Below are 21696 nucleotides of genomic sequence, written 5' to 3'. Positions count from 1 at the left end.
CAGGGAGCCAGAGACCGTGAATCAACAGCTCTCTGCTCTGCCCCTCCAGCGCTCACTGGAGCACTGGGCTGTGGAAGGGGCAGGAACGGCTAGCTCAGGCTCTCACCACCTCGCTAAGAGGCTGAGAAAGCTGGTGGTCCAGGTATCTGGACGGATGGGCGGGACCTTTTCAAAGCTTGCACTGGGGCTGTAACGTCAACCGACAGCAGGCTTTAACTCAGACCTAACCTGTACTCCTGTGATCCATAGGAGAAGTATAGCCAAAAGAGCTATACTTCTCTTTTAATCCTTGCATATGTAAATCGCATTTTTTTTACTGTATGAGCTGTAGAAATAAGGAGCAATTTTTACCAGCAGCTGGTTCTAGCCAACCTTTCCAAAAAGGGGCTAGGTATGTTCCCCAATACACAAGGTATATGTTGTGTGTTACAGGTATTTATATAGTGTTGACAATTTACTAAACACTTAACATACTTGTACATTCACATCAGTCTCTGCCCTCAAGGAGCTTACCATCTAAGATCCATATCTCACATGCATACATACACATACTAGGGTCAATTTGTAAAGGAGCCAATTAACCTACTGGCATGTCTTTGGAATGTGGGAGGAAACTGGAGGTCCTAGAAGACACCCACACAAGCACACGGAGAACATACAGATAGTGTCCTAACAAGGTTCAAACGGGGAAACCCCATTGCTGCAAGGCAAAAGTGCTAACCACAAAGCAATAGTATAAATGGCTATTAATAATTATAAGGGGTAACATTGTAAAATGTTTATCAGGGCGTATACACCAGGCTTTGGGAATCAGGAAGGATTTTTTTTTCCCTGTTGGAGCAAATTGAACTACTTGGACCACAGTTATAAGGCTTTCCTCTGGATTAACAGAAGGCTTTAGAGTTAGTTTTTTTTTTTATCTTAGGGGTCAGTTAGCCTTAAAATGCAAATACTTATTAAAGACCTCAAAAGATATAAACCAGTAGTGTAAAGCCCCGTACACATGGGCAGAATGTTGGGTGACATTTGCTGGTACAAAAAAATACCGACCAACATTCTGCCCATGTGTATGTCGGTCTGTTCAGCTAGCTTCTGTTGGATGTGGATGCTGAAAAACCAGTAGCCTATGGCAGGGAGCGCCGTCTGGAGGGGGGAGGGGGGGTGTTCCCCTGTCAGAATACAACAGAAGATAGAAGAAGATAACTGGACTAACCTTGCATGGTTAGTACAGCAGCTCCAGACCGGAGCCATTGTGTTTTTTTTTTTCACAAAACCATGTTTTCATGAAACTAGTGTGTACCAGGCTTAACTATCCACTGGTTCAAGGAACTGATGTGTTGCATATGATTGTAAGCGCCACGAGCACAGCCCGCCTGTTCTTTCTGTATTGTAATTGTACTGCCCCCCCTCTGCATTGTAAAGTGCTGCGCAAACTGTTGGCACCATTTAAATCCTGTATAATATAATAAGATGGTGCTTATGCTAGTGGTTCCTTGAGGCCAGTGGTGAGCTTCCCCTGCCCCCTTCCCTTAGCTAGTTGCAAGAATAAATCTGGAAATTCAGCTTCTGTTCAAATGTATTTAATTTAGGATTAGTTCATAAAGCTAGCAACATCTCCAAGACACTCTAGAGCACGCTACATGCAAAGGTAAAGAGTTCAAGAGGAGCCCTAATGCAGGGAGCATTTAGATGACTAATGGAGAGTGAGATGCAATAAAAGTTGCTTCTTCTGGTTTCTCACCCTTCTGTCACTATACAAGGCCTGTGTCTCTTTTCTTAGAACTGTCACTTTTGTCTTTTAATTTGTGTATGTGAGACCTCAAACTCCCAACAAACCACAAACAGGAAACAGTCACCTTCTGAGAAAAGCAGAGTAAGTAGGGCTAGCATCACACTTAAAGTGATATCGTTTTTTAAAAATAACAAACGCGTTATACTTATCTGCTTTGTGCATTTGGTTTTGCATAGAGCAATCCAGATCCTCCTCTTCTCAGTTCCCTCGCCGGAGCTCCTAGTCCCTTCCTCCTGCCCCCACAGCAAGCAGCTTGCCCTGCCTCCTATCACTGGCCGCACTTTGACAGCAGTGGGAGCCAATGGCACCTGCTGCTGTGTCTCAGCCAATCAATCAGGAGGGAGAGTCCCGGACAGTCGAGGCACTCGTGCAACATTGTTGGATTGCTCAGGTAAGCATTAAGGGGGCTGCTGCACACTGAAGGTTTTTTTTTTTTATCTTAAAGTGGATGTAAACCCCCAATTTTTTTTGACAGGATGTTAGTGATCATGGGGCATAATTCACGAGACCAGCAGAAGTTCAGTGTGAGACATATCAATGCCAGGCCAAGGGGAGTGTAGAAGTGTAGTCTACTGACATCACATCTCCACCCACTGAGCCTTGGACAACAGACCCGCCCCACAGAATCCGGAGTATTGCAGGGCTCCAAACAGCTAAAGGGTAGATATTTGATAGGTAAGGATACATGAAGGATGCATGTATATCCTTATAGATCAGCACTATGGAAGTAATTTAGAAATGATGAGAGTGGGTTTACATCTACTTTAATGCATTGTATGAAGATAGAACACACTGGGGCGTTGGTGGTAAAGCGCCACTACTTTTAGCGGCGCTTTACCGTCGTTTTAACTGCACTTTTCGGCTGCTAGCAGGATGCTTTTAACCCCTGCTAGTGGCCGAAAACAGGTTAAAAGATTTCAATGGGCAGGGGCACTTTAAAGCGCCTCAAAAGATGCTGCTTGCAGGGCTTTTTTTTAGCGTCCTGCCAGCGCACCGCTCCAGTGTCTGGATTGACAGAAGAGGCGCTACTTTTTAGCTCTATACGCATGTAAAGTGTCTCAGTGATAGAGTGGCCTTAGAGTCACTTTAAACAACGACAATGATCTTTTCCTTTTTCTTACCTAAAGTCTCACAGCTGGTGTTTCTGGAGCATTGGCCGCTGTCTCTGTCCAAGGAAGAGAGTTGTTCGTCAGACTTGCTAAGTTTTCCTATACTACTACATGGAGAAAGGCGCGGGGATTCGCCGCCATACGACTGACTACCTCCGGATAACCGCCGATGTGCGTAACAATTCACTTCAAAATCCTTGAATAAAGTAGAAAAAGGACAGTCAGAGAGCCACGAACATATTTCACCATCTTTTTTGAAGCAGGACTTTTCTTTTACCAGTGACTTCTTACCGGTGTATTGATGCCTATAGGTAAACTGGATCCACTTGTAGCTCGGCTCATAGGTGCTACTACGGCCACACGAGTGGGAGAAGGTGCAGATTGTCTTTTCTTTGGAGGTAACGCAGGAGGTGGGCTGTAAGTGGCAAAAAGTACAGAACAGGATAACTTATTTCATTGTCAGGCCATGGCTGAACCTCTGTTGATCAGATTTGCTACTGGATGACCATGCAAAAAGCTAATGCCTAAAAACACCAAATTGTGGGGGGGGGGGGGGGGGGGGGTAAGAGTCCAATTCTGCTTAGAAAAGAACTTCTATAGCTAAATTAGTTAGAAAAAAAAAATGCAATTACCCATTTTCTATAACTCGTATGCCCGGTAATGGGGGCTTGGGTGGAGCAAGCTCATCAGTCTCCAAGCAGTCTACTGGAACATCCTTACAAGGTGGCTCAGGTGACTTGTTAAGAATCTCCAGCTCTCTTTCAGATAAAGGCAAATCTTGCGTGCTGCAAAAAGAAAAAAAAAATCACCACGTGACAGCTTCTATTATTCTATTCCTAATCAAAAAGGCACATACTCCTTTCTGAGGCTCACCTGTCCGCTTTGCACGCAGGTAAGGCTGGTTTCACTGGACTGGTTGGTGATGGGCGCTCTTGCTTCTCAATCATCAATCGCACCAGCTCCTGAAAGAACCAATTACTAGAAATCAGCATGCTGACACAATACAACAGCTATACCCAATATATGATGAGATATACATTGAATAAGGACAAAGAATAATATAATGTGTGTGACCCGCTTTACAGTGCCAGGATCAATGATTTGTTTGGATATTAAACTATATAAAAAGACACAAGTTTAAGCCCGTTGGAAATCAATGCAGTCCAACTTTGGGGGTGATATGATAGACATCTGTGCGGGTTCATGCACTGATGTCTATTCAAATTTCCCCCGAAGTCACCAACAGTAGTACAGGAACTACTTTTGGGAATCGGTGTGCCCCCCCCCCCCCCTTATTCCGCCCCATGTGAGCTGGGTACCTGTATGGCTAAATGCCTGTGCAATCACACAGGAGGAATGGAAGTAACATGCTTCCCCATACCCAGAAAACTAAATGAGTTTCATGATTTTTTTTTTTTTTTGGATGAACCTGAAGAATATAAACTGTTGAAGACAAACTCCGGATCAGTAAAGCCAAAGAAATGCCTCTCTAGGTGAGTGACCGTCTCTCATGTGTTGTAAATTGGAACCCAGGGTGCTGCACAGCTCGTCTTTTTTTTGCTTGTTTTTGAATTTTTGGACATTAATCTCATCCAACATATTTTGTCATTTTCCAAACCATTGTATTAAGTTGTTATAGGTCACCATTGGCTGTCTGGTGTGCTTTGAATGGCTTGTTTTCCACACAGCCTGTCATAGGATATTGTAAAGCGCTGCGCAAACTGTTGGCACTATATAAATCCTGAATAATAATACTAATAGGAGGAAACATTATGTGTAACCCTCATATTGTGACATTATGTACACTTCGTTTGTGAGGGTGTCCTGCTGTATTTGGCTGTCTCCCTCCCTGTGCTCTCCCGCACAGTCATCCGGCAGTGGCTGCAGGATCTGTGTTGGTGGGTGACAGGTTGGAGGAGATTTGTGGCTTGTTTTGTTTGTGATTTTTTTGTTTTTTGATTTTGTGTTATACAGTGCCTTGCGAAAGTATTCGGCCCCCTTGAACTTTTCAACCTTTTGCCACATTTCAGGCTTCAAACATAAAGATATAAAATTATTTTTTGTGAAGAATCACCAACAAGTGGGACACAATTGTGAAGTGGAACGAAATCTATTGGATTTTTTAAACTTTTTTAACTAATAAAAAAAAATGAAAAGTGGGGCGTGCAAAATTATTCGGCCCCCTTGCGTTAATACTTTGTAGAGCCACCTTTTGCTGCGATTACAGCTGCAAGTCGCTTGGGGTATGTCTCTATCAGTTTTGCACATCGAGAGACTGAAATTCTTGCCCATTCTTCCTTGCAAAACAGCTCGAGCTCAGTGAGGTTGGATGGAGAGCGTTTGTGAACAGCAGTTTTCAGCTCTTTCCACAGATTCTCGATTGGATTCAGGTCTGGACTTTGACTTGGCCATTCTAACACCTGGATACGTTTATTTGTGAACCATTCCTTTGTAGATTTTGCTGTATGTTTGGGATCATTGTCTTGTTGGAAGATAAATCTCCGTCCCAGTTTTAGGTCTTTTGCAGACTCCAACAGGTTTTCATCCAGAATGGTCCTGTATTTGGCTGCATCCATCTTCCCGTCAATTTTAACCATCTTCCCTGTCCCTGCTGAAGAAAAGCAGGCCCAAACCATGATGCTGCCACCACCATGTTTGACAGTGGGGATGGTGTGTTGAGGGTGATGAGCTGTGTTGCTTTTACGCCAAACATATCGTTTTGCATTGTGGGCAAAAAGTTAGATTTTGGTTTCATCTGACCAGAGCACCTTCTTCCACATGTTTGGTGTGTCTCCCAGGTGGCTTGTGGCCCACATTTTATACGAGACTTTTTATGGATATCTTTGAGAAATGGCTTTCTTCTTGCCACTCTTCCATAAAGGCCAGATTTGTGCAGTGTATGACTGATTGTTGTCCAATGGACAGACTCTCCCACCTCAGCTGTAGTTCTCTGCAGTTCATCCAGAGTGATCATGGGCCTCTTGGCTGCATCTCTGATCAGTCTTCTCCTTGTCTGAGCTGAAAGTTTAGAGGAACGGCCAGGTCTTGGTAGATTTGCAGTGGTCTGATACTCCTTCCATTTCAAAATGATCGCTTGCATAGTGCTCCTTGGGATCTTTAAAGCTTGGAAATCTTTTTGTATCCAAATCCGGCTTTAAACTTCTCCACAACAGTATTACGGACCTGCCTGGTGTGTTCCTTGGTCTTCATGATGCTCTCTGCGCTTTCAACAGAACCCTGAGACTATCACAGAGCAGGTGCATTTATACAGAGACTTGATTACACACAGGTGGATTCTATTTATCACCATCAGTCATTTAGGACAACATTGGATCATTCAGAGATCCTCGCTGAACTTCTGGAGTGAGTTTGCTGCACTGAAAGTAAAGGGGCCGAATAATTTTGCACGCACCACTTAACAGTTTTTTTATTTGCTAAAAAAAGTTTAAATTATCCAATAGATTTCGTTCCACTTCACAATTGTGTCCCACTTGGTGATTCTTCACAAAAAATTTAAATTTTATATCTTTATGTTTGAAGCCTGAAATGTGGCAAAAGGTTGAAAAGTTCAAGGGGGTCGAATACTTTCGCAAGGCACTGTATATGACAGGTTAGTATAGGAAGGCAATGAGCACAGGCTCTCAGTATAGTGCGGGTGTATTTCTAATTAATTGTTTAATTGCTTAATTGCCAAATCACGCTCACTTGTATCATGCATATATACATTTCATGCAATGTATGTGTATATGAGGTTTGAGTAAGAGCCAACTTTAGCGTGAAACGCGTTACCTTTTATGTTCCTGTCATACCTGTGATGTGATTTTAATGCTTCAATAAAGAAAGATACCAAGGAGTGCAGCAATATTCCAGATTTTGCATGTTGCTGATGAAAAACTGACAGTTTCAGTATCTCTCCCCCCCCCCCCTTTACTTTTTTGGGGTTTTATATGCATAAGGCACATTTACCATTTAACCTCATCATGGCTGGCAGCATCACTTATCTCAGGTAGAATATTGAGTGGAACTGGTTTTCTAGCCTGGTTGAATGACCAGAGAAGAGTCAACTGGCACCATGTCTGCCACTGTTGGGTAGAAGGAATTCAATCCTGCAGGTCAGAAAACCTATTCCAAACACTCCAGTTTTCCCTTATGGGCCAAGTTAGTCAGTTAATAAACCGCTCTGCATTACTATGAGGACAGTTTGCCCAGAGGGGTGAATTTCACTCCTGCAGAATTGAATGGCTACTAAAAGAAGCTATACAGCAGATGAAATCGGACGTGGATCATTAGCAAGCTGGAGCACCCGACATCAAAGTGTATGTCATTAGCTGCACATGGCCCATTTATGGCTTTCTTTGGAGTTCCAAAGAAAGCAGCAGAAAGTCTGAAGAATTCTTACAATGTTGAATGCAATAGGAAATCCAGCTATACGAAAATCAAACTGCACAGATTCAGAGCAACAGGAAAAGAAAAAAAAAAAACACAACAAATGACTAATAAAAGGCAGCTCAGGTGTTGATAAGCTGTGAGCTCATTGGATCCTGCAATCTGGTGTAAATTTGTTTTCACAGTAGACAGATGTGAGCCCCACTGTGCTGCAGCAAAGATTTGCAAACATCTGAGCTGTTATTAAAATAAAAATAGGAAGTCAATGACAGATACAGGAAAGCAGTACATGCACAGTATTGAGGATCACATATTGTACTATAGACACAAGCTAAAAAATAAGGGATGTAGAGACCCCAACTGCTTACAGGCAGCAGGAAAGGATGGGGGGAGCTGAATGGTTGAGAATGGGATATACAGTGCTGAGCAGGGAGGGAGAGGAGGCCTGGAAGTCTCCCAAATATCTGACTTCATTGCCTGGATGACCTCACAGATGCAGACTCCAGCTGTGTCTCCCCAGAGGGGATGTGCAGGCTGCCAGGCGCATGGCTTGGTTTAACCCATGGTTGCTGGGGAAGATAAGGGCAGTCTAGAACGTTGTATATGTTCAGACAGAGTATCCACAGAACATGCTATCATTTTAGGATTTTTGTAATTTTGTGCACTAGTTCATAGAGGGAAAGGGGTGTGCCCTGGCACCACAACCCCTGACTGAAAACAGCACAATGTAATAATTATATCTATTTAAAGGAATACTCTGGTCATGCATTAAAATAGTGCACTGAAAATAAAGAGTATATCCTGCCATGTGGATGGCTTGAAACGTTCATCCTGGGTTACAATTCACCTTTCCTACCTAGCTACTAAGCTGAATCGCTGCTAGCCTGTAATACCTCGCATCTTCTGATTGCCTGTGAATGTAAGAGCATGAAAATGCAAGCAAATCTGACCAATCAGGATATACTCAGACACCGGCTGCGAACTGAACACCTGAGGACATAGAAGTGAATGCTGGTATACAAGGAATCATTAGGGGAAAAAAAAACAGCATCTGTCCAAAAGTTGCTGTCATTCTTAGACCAAGCAGCCGCAGGCATAAACTAGGCGTGAACAATGGATTTCTGGATCTTCGAGATTAAGCTTCCGCTGGCTTGCCTTCTTCCCATACTGCATCCTGGCACCACCTGTTACCCAGGTAAGTGAGGCACACACGTGGCCATCCACATGAGGTGCAAAAAAAAAAAAAAACGTATTCATCAGACCAGGCCACCACCTTCCATTGCTCTGTGGTTCAGTTCTGATGCAAATGTGCTCATTGTAAATAATTGTGGATGTGGATACGGTTCAGCATGGTCACCCTGAGCAGTCTGTGGCTAAGCAGCCCCATACACAGAAAACTGCGATGCCCATTGCCCACTGCAATGGCTGCTCTGAATACATCAATATCAGGGACAACATGTTTACTTGCTGCTTGATATATCCCGCCCAACCTTCAGACGCCGTTGTAACAAGATAATCAATGTTATTCACTTAACCTATCAGTGGTCATAAAGTTATGGCTGATCGGTGCGCGCATATAATTGTATGTATATATATATATATATATATATATATATATATATATATATATATATATATATATATACATACATACATACATACATACACACACACACACACACACACACACAGAGAGATTGTATGCGTATGCAGTGCAGAATGCATTTCCAAAAGGCAACTATTCTCTAATAGCTATACAGTTTTACAAGGAGTGCCCCAATGAAAATCCCTATAAGCTAATTCATATTCTGCAAGAAAAGTCCTGACCTTGACACCATCCAGCACAGCTTTTATGACGTCTTTCACAGTGGATACCATCTCCTTGTCTTCACAGTTGACACCCTCCAGCATGACCTGATCAGACCAGCGAATGAGGTTGGCAAGAGACTGGTACACTCGGCTGTAGCAGGAGGCGATAGCAGTACTGTGAACAAGGAGAAAAAAAAAAAAAAAATCAATAACACATGGGAAAAAAAAAAAGAAAAGAAGACTCCTCTCCTCTATAAAAGAAAAGTATGAAAAGGCTACACACAAACTTGGTTTAAACAATGAGCTTTACGAAGGATGCTTTGAGAACATGTAGCAGAATAAAGCCCTGTACACACGGGACAAACCTCAGGAGACAGCGGGGCATTCAAAAAACGGCCAACATTTGGCCTGTGTGTATGTTGGAAGTGCATGCTGGAAAACCAGCAGCCGATAAACTCCCAATCAGTGCTCTCAGCCAATGGCACAGAGCGCTGACTGGAGTGTTCTGGCGGAAGGTCACCCCCCTGTCAGAACACAACAGCTCAGCAGGGGAGATTGCTAGGACTAACCTCACATAGTTGGTACAGCGGTTCCGACTGAAGCTGACAGTTTTTTTTCCCGTGAATTAGGGGACCATCTTGATTATTACTAAATATCTGGCTGTCCTTTAAGTCTATTGCAACCAATATCTTTGATGCAACTGACATTTGTGGAAAGAAAAGTATTGTAACTGCATAAGAAGCCCCTTTTAAATGCTTTTTTGCTATTCACATTCTTAAGTATACATCAAACTTAATAAAACAATAGCAGACTGCAGTGATATCTGCACCAGCTCAAGACTTAAGAATTTACCTTTGTTGTGTGTGTGTATCCGCCTGCACTAATGGAAGAATGGCTTCCAGGACTTTGCTGGCAGAGCCCGGTAGCATCACCAGCACCATTTTGTCTACAGCCATTTTATCTACAATAGTCTTAAAGTAGCGTAGGGCATTGACCACCTCCTTCTCCTGTTCTTCCAAGCGGCTCAGAGTCTAAAAGAAAGAATGGGCATGTGTTCAGAACATGCAATATAATTTCACTCAGCACTAAAGATAGATCAGTTTGATGCAAATGAAAATCTCAATACGTATTAAAAAAAAAAACGCTTTCTACATATACAATGTAAAACATTATGTACATGGGGCAGCAATAACTGCTCATGATATAAGCAGACGCTGCTTCAGGCCTTAAAGAGGTTGTAAACCCTCACCATTTTTCACCTTAATGCATTCTATGCATTAAGGTGAAAATGCTTCTGTGCTACAGCAGCGTCCCCGAGCCCCACTTATACTTACCCGAGCCCTGAAATTCCCATGACGGGAACTAGCACACCAGCCTACGTCTGGTGTCTTGTGTCCCAATTGGAAACATTGATAACAGCGCAGCCATTGGCTCCCGCTACTGTCAATCAAATCCAATGACTTGGGCGCCGGGGGCGGAGCCGAGTCCTGATGCCTATGTCTACGGACGCAGCAGCAGGACACGGGCGTGTGCCCGCATGGATGTCCACGAAGAAAAGCGCTTCCCCGATGGGGCACACGAGAAGAGGAGGAGACAGGAACGCCAGCGGAAGGACCCCAGAAGAGGAGGATCAGGGCCACTCTCTGCAAAACCAACTGCACAGCGCAGGTAAGTATGACATGCTTGTTATTTTATAGTTTTTAAAACCAAATCTTTACAACCACTTTAAAGTGAGATACAATGTTGTACATTGTTATTCCTTCTCAAAATCAAAATTTTCCCCCTGTAGCTGAATTGTCACAGGCCTGCCTTACATCAAAGTAATGCTAAACCCTCTTCTCACACTAAAGAAAAACTTCAAAAAGAATCCTGTTCTGAGCCTAAAGTTGGTCAGACTCTTTTTTTCAGTAGATAAACTTTATTGAAAGTTAAGAGATATTTTTTATATATATATATATATATATATACATATATATATATATACATATATACATATATACATATATACATATATATACACACACACACACACACACACACACACAGAGGACAAAAATATGTAGCCACTGAGAATGAATTTGGGGGGGGGGGAATATTCAAATTGAAAAATGCTCGCCTTTACACTTGTTGTATTTTGACAGCAGTACTCAAAATATACAGTTGTGCTCATAAGTTTAGTTTACATACCCTGGGAGAATTTATGATTTTTTGGCCATTTTTCAAAAAATATGAATGATAACTTTTCTTTTGCTCGTGGTTAGGCCCCTTTCACACAGACGGATAGAATGGTGCTTTTGGCTGCGGATTTTCTCCTTTTCTACTGCAGCTAAAAGCACACAATGCTTTACTATGGTCCCATTCACACACAGAGTTTAGCTGCGATTTCGTTACGTGCAGTTCGGTGCCAATAGAAAAAATGGAATTGAATGCGTCCAGGTGCGATGTAGCGCAGCTATTTGTACATAACCGCAGGTAATCGCAGTCTTTTGTGTCAACTGCGGATAGCAGCGTGAAAAAAAAAAAAAAAAAACACCCCCCGGAAGCACATCATAATCAGGTGGTGTACCTGGGAAATGACACCGGAAGTTGAGAGGGATAGAGGAAAGGAGAGAAGACAGCATGGCGGCAAGAGACATCTTACATGAGGCCATTATAGCGCTGGTGCATGCCCGACCGGCGTTATGGGACTCAGAATGTGCAGGATATGCTGACCGAGTGCTGAAGAGAGCAAAGGGGGAGGAAGTCTACAGATATGTCACACCGAACTGGACAAGATGTCTGCAACTCAACAGGATAACCGAGGTGAGTGCAAGGTTTGTTGCGTCTATGCAGCAGGGTACACATGCATCATAGCTGTTTGCCATAAGCTGAAGATTTACCCCCTAAATGACCAGGCCATTTTATAGCAATACAGAACTGCGTCACTGACAATTGTGCAATGCTGCAAACAAACGAAATTGAATGGAAAATCAAATGGTTGGGGTCTTCCCTATAGTGTTTTGTGGGGTGGGGGGAGAGCAGATCTCTCTAGACTTTTGTTCCCAACATGTGTTATGTTTTTTATATATATCAGGAAAGGAGGTTTATACACGTTGGAGGTCCCTTCGCGACCGGTACACAAAAAGAAGTAAATGAAGAGAAGGCTGTGGAGAGAAGCGGAGCACCCTCAACTCGTCGCAGGTCTAACCCCCATGCAGAGGCTTTGTCATTTTTGAGGAGCACCACCGAGATGCGTGTGTAAGTATATCTATTATTTATTTTACTTTACGCTTTGTGGCCAGTATAGCCACACTGTCCAATTGATTAGAATGGGCTAACCCAATTTTTAATGCTCCCCCAGCTCCATATAGAGGGTGTAGTTTACACATGACAGTATCCATGTTTATTTTTTTAAACTTGTAATGTTGTTCTTGTTACCTAGACCTGTGTCAAGTGTTCCTTCGAGAGCAAGCGCAAGGCGTGAAAATTCGTCACCATCAGGAGACACTGACACCAGTCAAGAAACCACAGAGACAGTTTCATCCCAAGAATATCATCCATCCACTCAAGAACCTGCGGTATGTATTTTCAAAACGTCACAATCCCTGTCCACAAAAAAACGTATTACTTAAATATTGAAAGGGCAGCTGGTGCTGGTACTTTTGCGACTAAACAAGTACCTGTGTCTGATCACTTCTAAACAGGTGCTGCAAGCTCTGACATGACTTCAATATTTGTACAAGCATCATAAGCTGTTCACTAAAGTGTGACCTCAATATCAGAAGCATAATCTATAGATTCAAACTATTTGCAGGCCGGTCTACTTCCTCCACCCGTCGAATACGCCTTACTCAACAAGAGACACCTTTTGAGGATTATTTCAACCGTATTATTGAAGAAATGAGAAACCAATCACAAAACCAGGCCAAAGATGATGAATTCCTCAACATCTCAGACCCAGATGTTCTTGAGAATGTTGCTTTGTGTTATCAGGGAGATTCCTCCAGATAAGCGCACTGAGGTCAGGGGTGATATACATGCCTATTTAACGTATATTGTGTCCGCTTGCAAAGAGCAATGACCATATCCAAAATTTCAGCCATGGGCTATGGCTTTTAATTCACCTAGTGGCCCTTTCAGTAGACCAATGCCCAGTTAGCAGTGCCATGACACCACACCTGCCATTAACCCTTATGCAGGACCCCCGCCGCTGTATACACCTTACCCATCTAATCCTGGTTATCAAGGATGCATGTGCAGCCACACCCAGTTTCTTCACCCTTATCTTCCCATTTAGGATCACCCATAGATGTTGGCAGTGAACCAAGCCACTCTTCCCTGCGTAACCCTAATTATCCAGTGTATGAAAACTTATAGTTTTGTCCTTCTAATTTGTTATTCATATGACAGTTTTATTTTTCTTGTTGTGTTAATTTAATGTTATTGTTACCTACACAAACTAATGTTTACAACCAACCCCAGATTTCTCCATCTACGCTGAACTGTACGGATGGAAGAATCTCCCACTGGCCCAAGCTTACATATCTTGCTACTCGGCCCCGCTTGCTCTCACAATACCTGAACATTCTGATTGGGTGCTAGCATTGTTTAGGTTGAGAGCCAGCGGGGCGACTAGAAAGATACTGAAGCTTGGCCCAGTGGGAGATTACCCCATCTACACAGTGTAGTTCACATGGAGACATCTTTTGCACTTTCTCCATCTAGTCAAATATTTCTGAGCTGTTTACTGCACTCAGTGTCCAGCTGTAAAGTCAAAAAATGTTTAACAGCACTTTAGGAATACTGTATTTTTGGGGGGGGGGGGACACGTTATCTGTTGTACTGAGTCAATTTATACTTGAAACTAAAAGAAAATGTTATATATTCCAAAAGGAATTAAAAACAGTTTTCTATACTTGCAAGCATTCAATGTTTTCTAAGGTTTGTCTATTTTTTTAGACCCTTTGCATTGCAAAAGATAAAAATAAAAAGTAGAAAATTGTCGACTACTTTATTTCAAGCAAACGTGAAAACTGCGATATAGAACATGAAAACTGATATATAAGGTTGATGCAACACCGGTAATAAAAGACAAATTTATAGTCATATTGCCATGGGAGCTGTCCATCTTCAGTCAAAAAATAATCTGTGAAATTTTCACATACTTGTAGGGCCTGATTACTGGGATGAGTGCCAGTAACACGACCCATGGATTCTTCAGAAACAGGGGATTCGTTGGTCACGATCTCCTTACCCCTCAAAAACTTGTGGAGAACACAACATGCCAGAACCACATTGACCGCATGATCCACTTCCAGATGCATGGCTGTCATCAAAACACACCATTTGGCAGTGCAAATCCCAAATGCGCACTCCACCATTCTCCGAGCTCTGCTGAGTCGATAATTAAAAATTTGCCTCCTGGCAGGGAGACCATGCCTGGTATAGGGCCTGAAAAGGTGGGTAGATAAGGCAAATGCCTCATCTCCGAGCACTACGAATGGAAGATCCGGTCCAGTAGTACCAGGAAGAGGCCTTGACTGTGGCACATGAAATTCTCCATATTCAAACCGCTGGCCCATTATGTAATTTCAGAAAATTCTGGAATCTCCAGAACTCCCATACGCTCCGACATCCACAGCGATGAACTTCATATTAGCATCGCTGAGTCCCAGGAGGACAATGGAGAAGTATTTTTTGTAGTTGAAATAGCGGGAACCTGATTTTGGTGGCTTGATGAGCCGGATGTGTTTCCCATCTAATGCCCCAATGCAATTTGTAAAGTTGGTCTTCTCCCAAAATTCTTCCGCTATTTCCTCCCACAGACTGGATGTTGGTTCTGGCATGACTGCCGTTTTCAGTTCTTCCCATATAATAAGACAGGTATCGTGCACTATGATGGATTCGGTGTTAATTCCCATTAGAATTTGATGATGGAGGGAGGTGAAACTGGCACCAGTGGCAAGGTATCTGCAATACAAAATTGATAATTCAGAAAATATAAAAAATAGTAAAAAAAAAATAAAATAAAAAATATACATAGGGAGTTCTACATAGTAACAAATAAAAATCAGCACCTATGTAGTTGCTGACTTAACTCATCGCAGTCAAAAGATGAAACGTTCCTCAGCTCTGGTTACAGGTGGCAGCATCCAAACAGGAAGCCTTGTGGTGGGTGGGGCTAATAAAAAAGTTATTTGGTGGTACCTTGCATGATAATGCAAATTTTCTGCCTTTGTGTTTAGAGCTCACCTACATAATTATAAACTACTGAAATACTATGATGTTTCATATTTGCATTAAAAAAAAAAAAAAAAAAAAAAAAGACATCCACGATTTTCACTATAAGTAAAACTTCTTTCTTTGTTGGGACAGAAACTATGCGCCTCCACACAGATTAGGCCTTATCACATATGGATACGATAAATATATGGTAAGGATCAAAAAAACAGACTCTGCAAGGCACCACAAATAATTTTCAAGAATAAAAAAAATTATGGTAAGGGTAGTAATGCGAGAAAAATCGCTGTTGTGATCTAGACTAGGCCACAGATTCACACACACACACACACACACACACACACTATTGTCAATAATATTGGTACACCTGCATGTACATAAATTTAAGCATTTGTTCAACATATGGAAAACCTACCTTAAAGCAAGTAACAGGCGTTCTTCTGCACTAATGCTTCTTCTCATGTTGGTCCTGGTTCTGGTCAGGTGTCCTCTAACAAGTCCCAACAGTTCAACGAAGCTTGCCACCGACATCCTTGTGTAATTCTGGAACTTGTCTCCGTGAGTCCTCAGCTCACCGAACAGGAGGGCAAAGTAGCCGATCGATGGACGCTGGGACGTTAAGGGGTGGACCCAGTAACGACGGGGACATCACCTACACTGGATCTGTCTTCTCGTCTTCATCCTCATCATCAGCAATATGAGCGTTGCCAGCAAACTACCCATATTTGCATTAATTTCTCAAAAAATCTCAGGCACAAAACTGGACACTCCTCTCCCTGCAAAACTCCAACACACTCAGCCAGTGAACAAAAGAAGTAGGTTTGAAAATACAGAGGACCGAAATGCATCATGGGTACATTCCAGGGACCAAAAACATAAATAAAAAGGGTTGCTATGGCAATGGCACTGCAGCTAAATGCAACCGCACAGAAACGCACGTAAACACAGGTAATCGCACTGTACAAACGCAGCTGATCGCTGTGCCTGGAGTCTTCAATTTCGCAGGAAAAAAAAATGCTAAACTGCGGCAGAACAGCCACCCGTGTGAAAGGGGCCTTAGGGCTTGGCTGAAGCCATTTATAAATCAACTGTGTTTACCCTTTTTAAATTACAATGGCAACAGAAACTACCCAAATGACCCTGATCAAAACTTTACATACCCTAGTGATTTTGGCCTGATACCGTGCACACAAGTTGACAAAGGGGTTTGAATGCCTATTAACCACTTAAGGACTGAGCCTCTTTCTGAGGATTTGTTGTAGCACTAACCCCCCGAAGGAGCTGCTGGTTAGATTGGGCTTACCGTTACCTTCTTCTTCTCACTTCACGTCTAGGGGTGTCCCGTGGTAAATGGTCCAGTAACTTGAGAGACTGAAAACAGATCCACTTAAATGGATTTTATTTTGCAAAAACGTAGACAATGAACGGTCTCTTAAAATGGGATCAGAGGGTTGAAAAGAAGTTCAGGTACTCTTCGTGTCAAAGTCAATGTTGAAGAACTTGCTTACTTTGACTGCATCCAGGGAATAGGCACACAACTGGATGTTCACTCAAGTTGGACAGTCCCTCTCTCACAAGGCCTAGCAGCCAACAAGGTGCTTACTCAGGAACAAGTCTCTGCCACAGACGTTGTTGTAGAACACATAGGAAAACTAAACTTGTAGAACACTCATGGGATACCTGGATCTTTCAGCCAGCTTGGCGATATCCACAAGACCGGATTCTCTTGGGTACTTCAGCTCCTCCAGGCTCTTGCTAAGAAACCAACCTGTAGGTGGCCTTCTTCTGAAGAGTCCTCCCCTGGATAGCATGAAGTCACTGGGTCTCTCCCAAACCGGCACCCAAACACCTCAGAATCCTGCTTTAGTTTCCTTGCCTCAGGCTAGCCAGCCCCGAGACAACAAGATCGGGTGGATCCACACCCCAGGCCATAGCCTTCCTGAGGGCTGGTCAGGAGGACCAGCACCATGAAGTCAGTACATCCTTCTGGACCGGAACCCCGAGCCACGTGACGTCCGCATCTTAAATACCCTCTACCAGAAAGCACAGCAAGAGCGCCACTCCCACTGGATGGGCTCAGAGAGAGAGAGAGAGAGAAACTTAAGCACCCAACCAGACCATAGTTTCATGTCTGCCAGAAGAGACTGTGGCCCCTGTGGCCAGGCTGAACATCTCATAGTCCAGTCAGACTGATGCTGAAGTCCAAATTTAGACAATTGTACCCAAACCAAACTGCAGTTTAGGTGTAACCTCAACTTTGAAAAACACATAGCGCATGCTCTTCAGGATCCGGCGCTACATTTACGAGTTAAAAACTGTTTTGTTTTTCTAGAAAGTTATTTAGAACCCCCAAAGATTATACATTTTTTCCTAACACCCTAGAGAACAAAATGGTGGTTGTTGCAATAAAAATAAAAAAATTAATTATAAAATAAGACAAGCGTTTTTTCCATCAAAAAAGTGCGCTTGTAAGACTGCTTCACAAATATGGTGTGACAGAAAGTATTGCAACAACCGCCATTTTATTCTCTAGGGTGTTAGAAAAAAATGTATACTGTTTGGGGGTTCTAAGTAACTTTCTAACCAAAAAAAAACTGTTTTTAACTTGTAAACAACAAATCTCACAAAGAGGCTCAGTCCTTAAGTGGTTAATAGCCATTCAAACCCCTTTGTGTCAACTTGTGTGCATAGTATCAGGCCAAAATCACCAGGGTGTGTAAACTGGAAGAAATCAGGGGGGGAAAAAACTTGTATGGTAGAGATGTTGTGGGTGAATGTTCTATGGTTTTATTTGTTTTTTAAATTCTAGTGGCACACAGGGAGGTGTTATAAAGAAGGAAATTAGCATAGCAGAAGCTTGAAATGCAAAAGTGGGGAAAAAGGAGGTTTGACCACCATTAATGTGTGGCCTGGATATGGAGGAACGAGACTGTGACAAATGGTAGAAGCACATGTGCATCTGACCACAGATATAATAGAATTCTCCGCCCATGTGTGCCATAGGAGCTCCCTGAATTCCCCACCCCACCTGTCACTTTCCAAACTACATTAGCCTGCAGAACTCTGAAATCTAAGAGGACTCAATTTTCTCGCAATAGGGGACTGAAAGTTTCACTATGATATGGGAGTATTTTACAGTCATTGTGTGAGCTGACTCTGTACTTTCCATAATCATACATTCTGAATTACACTGCAGATGGCTCACACATCAAAAATCAACTCTTAAAACCATAATGTCACATATCACCAGAGCTAGTGACTTTACCCATAGTAATGAGTCAGCCGAGGAGCTAAAGCTGATGATTAGATGTACAAGAATATTAACATTTACATCAAACACAAAATAACGAGTTTCAGACAATACAGTGCTAGATAAAATACTGCTCACAGCAAGAAATCTATAATGAAAGCTAAAGTACATGTAAACAATAAACCTATCAGTCTGCAGGTTTGTCAGGATTATCTCAGAAAAACAGCACAACAGCCAACTGAAGGCGAGCACATGGCAGACTGGCAGGCTGACAACCTTGCTGATAATTGTAAAGCTGCCCATACACTCCTGAGGAGTCACCCTGCTCTCCACATAATTTGTGTCTGACCAAAGACGGGCTCATTGTACCAGGCTTTAAATGTAATAAGATTATACATGCAACATCTAACCTGCCCAACCTCTACTGAGCTCAAGAGAGGGCAGGTCCGACCTTTAACAGATGTATCCATGCGCATGCATGACAAAATATTACAGCTTGGGATGGTCTGTCCCTGTACGGAACGTCTGAACAGTGGAGACATATTGAGGTCATCTAGGGTCATTCTGAGAGTCACCTTGTAAGTATGCAATTGCACTTAAAAGATTAGGTGGAAGAGTCTTTTTGTTAGGCAGGTCATAGATCAGGGGTAGGCAACCTGGGGTCCTCCAGCCGTTGTGGAACTACATTTCCCATTAGGCATTGCAAGGCTGGCAGTTACAATTACGTCCAGAGGCATGAGGAACATGGGACTCGTAGTTCTGCAACAGCTGGAGGGCCCCAGGTTTCCTACCCCTGCCATAGATTATGCAATTGCTTATTCCCTCATCAACAATCAGAATCCCTCCTGCAGCATTACTGTGTTCTGCCGGCAGAACACAATGGATTAGTGTTTCCAGCTATAGCTGGTGGCACTAATCGTTTGGGGAAAACTCGACAGGCTGCCCATACATGAATCGAAATTCAGCTGGTCCCCGCTGAACCAGACAAACTTCAATCCATGTATGTCTGGCTTTAAATTATAAGTGATAGAAAACAATGATCCATTGTAGAGGATAACAGGACCATGTACAGGTAGAGAATATTTGCAGTTTTGAAGACATGCTGGGACATGTAGTTAAAGGTCGGTCAATGGCCTTAACCGTTAATGTACTCTTTGCAGCTTTTAATTAACCCTAAACCACACACAAGTGTTGTAAGCATGTAAGCAGCGCTGACACCCCCCAATGCATGTATGGAATTAGAACGCTGCCAGACTGCACCACCTATTACAGTATGACAATGTAAATGGGAGAGACATGAACCAGCTGAAGCTTAGATCTCTCCGCTGGGATGTGAACATTTGGCTATGGAAGGTTGAGCCTTTCAAGCAGTTGGGTGAGGCCATCCTCAGCTGTGGGGTGTGGTGGAATACCATTCTCCCAGGAGTACAACAGAGATCCCATCCTACAGCTGTGGGGTGGGAGATCAAGCAACAAGACCAGATAATATCACAGGGAGATACAATCCACATTGCCCGATAAAAGCAAACACTTCAAACAAATGTACAGCAGCTCAAAATTATGTGCAAGTAAAGTTCAGGCCAAGCTTGCACATTCTTAGAAGCAGAGGAGAGCAATTACAGTGCACAGAAATGAAAAAAATAAAATAAAGAGCGCTTGTGTGCAGCAAGTCTGAGCCCCTATCTTTATGGCAATGCCAGCAGCGAGAATCAGCCGAAGGATATATGGAGTGGAGCAGGTCCGGGGTCTGGTACCAATAGAATAAGATCTTGTTTTGATTCTCCTTATAGAGCGTGCAGATGGAGCTTCTAGAAGACTGCGACCAAATACGCTGCCATGTGCTTAAGGGTATAGTTTCACCCAGGGCCTGCTCCCACTTACCCATATAGGCATGTCGTGGCCCAGTTGGTGATGTGGACATGATCAGGAGCTGATAAGTGCGCAAGATCATACCCTTCGGGGATGAGCCCTCTAAACATTTTTTCTAATTCGGTTAAAGGAGAAAATTGAAGGTTGGCTACCAGAGATTGCGCATAGTGACGTAGTTGCAGATAACTGAAGAAGGCCTGTCTGGGTAAATTAAAAGTGTTTTGCAGGTCCTGGAAGGATTTTAAAAATCTAGGGGTCTATCAGGTGACCATAGTGGAATAGACCTTTTTCCATCCAGAAGTGGGACATCTGTGAGGTCAGGCTATCTGGGATATTAGGCGTGAACAGGAATGAGGTCACCGGAGAGGAGGCAGTAGTAAGCGGATACGACAATTTTGCGCGCCGCCATAGCGTACGCCGTAGCGCCATTGGACCCAGGAGCCGTGCCTCCACCCCCCCAACTGTTATATCAGATCTCCAGAGCATGGAGTTCGGATGGACGGGGGCCAACCACAGTTTTTAAATTTGCATCCAGCGGTTAAAGGCGTGGAGAGTGCAACAAGAGGCCACATGGTTGCAACTGGGCAGCCAAATAATACTTGGCTAAATTAGGAAATGGAAGGCCGCCCTGAGGGCGTGGGGGCGTACAAAACCGATCTGTTGACTCTTATAGTTCCAGAAAAATTTAGAAGATCACCCTGCAGTCTTTTGAAATATGAGGTGGGGATGGGTAAAGTCTCAAAAAGGTACAGAAGTTTGGGTAGAATGGTCATTTTTAGTGTTTTGCGAGGCGACCAAGCAGCGATAACCTCAGAGACTTCCACTTGGCCAGGGAGGCCTTGATAGATGCATACAGTTGGGGAAAGTTGGCTGTATAGAGAGAATCGTAGGTAGCTGTTAAGTGGACCCCCAAGTATTTTAGAGAGGACATCTTCCACGTGTAATGAAACGTTTGCGAGAGGACCGTTTTAGAGCTATTGATTTTGTATCCCGATAGGGCGCTATACCTATCCAGTTCCACGTGCAGGTTCGGGAGAGAGATTTGGGGCTGTGTAAGAGTGAGGAGAACGTCATCAGCGAATAGGGAGATTTCAGAAGTGGCGAATTGGGTGCGGACACTGGCCTAGGGGGATGAATACAGGTGTGTGATGGCCCTGATGAAGGGTCCCTCAATGACCGGCCGGAGCGTTGCGAACAAAAAGGGCCAACTCAGCCTATCAAAGGCCTTTTCCGTGTCCAGACTAAGCAGTAGAGCCTTCAGT

The 21696-nt window shown here is 43.3% G+C and overlaps 2 protein-coding genes across 8 annotated transcripts in view; both read right to left on the bottom strand.

Moving 5' to 3' along the window:
- Nucleotides 1-21696, bottom strand: part of RAPGEF1 (Rap guanine nucleotide exchange factor 1) — a 142338-nt gene that overhangs the window by 46499 nt on the left and 74143 nt on the right. For all 7 annotated transcript variants that reach the window (XM_077477855.1, XM_077477873.1, XM_077477863.1 and 4 more), the window contains exons 3-8: nt 9949-10127; nt 9115-9271; nt 3775-3863; nt 3534-3686; nt 3193-3316; nt 2914-3097 (exon numbers count right to left, since the gene is read on the bottom strand). In XM_077477855.1, the coding sequence (XP_077333981.1) occupies nt 2914-3097; nt 3193-3316; nt 3534-3686; nt 3775-3863; nt 9115-9271; nt 9949-10127 (886 nt within the window). The remainder of the gene's footprint in view (nt 1-2913; nt 3098-3192; nt 3317-3533; nt 3687-3774; nt 3864-9114; nt 9272-9948; nt 10128-21696) is intronic.
- Nucleotides 14073-17627, bottom strand: LOC143975480 (uncharacterized). Its single transcript, XM_077477921.1, has 2 exons — nt 15731-17627; nt 14073-15045 (listed from the first exon to the last, which is right to left on the bottom strand). The coding sequence occupies exons 1-2, from the start codon at nt 15844-15846 to the stop codon at nt 14667-14669; spliced, it is 495 nt and encodes a 164-aa protein (XP_077334047.1). The 5' UTR covers nt 15847-17627; the 3' UTR covers nt 14073-14666.

This window comes from Lithobates pipiens, unplaced genomic scaffold, assembly GCF_037356315.1.
Source record: "Lithobates pipiens isolate NorthernLeopardFrog02 unplaced genomic scaffold, aLitPip1_a1.2 Scaffold_1, whole genome shotgun sequence".
Taxonomy (NCBI): domain Eukaryota; kingdom Metazoa; phylum Chordata; class Amphibia; order Anura; family Ranidae; genus Lithobates; species Lithobates pipiens.
This window is presented reverse-complemented; position numbering and strand designations above follow the sequence as displayed.

Bases quoted from the DNA above. Each gene is read 5' to 3' on its own strand.
- LOC143975480 (XM_077477921.1), bottom strand. From the start codon at position 15,846: ATGTCGGTGGCAAGCTTCGTTGAACTGTTGGGACTTGTTAGAGGACAC. The intron at 15,046-15,730 runs GTAGGTTTTCCA...TTTGTATTGCAG, and splicing joins CGCCTGTTACTTGCTTTAAG to ATACCTTGCCACTGGTGCCA.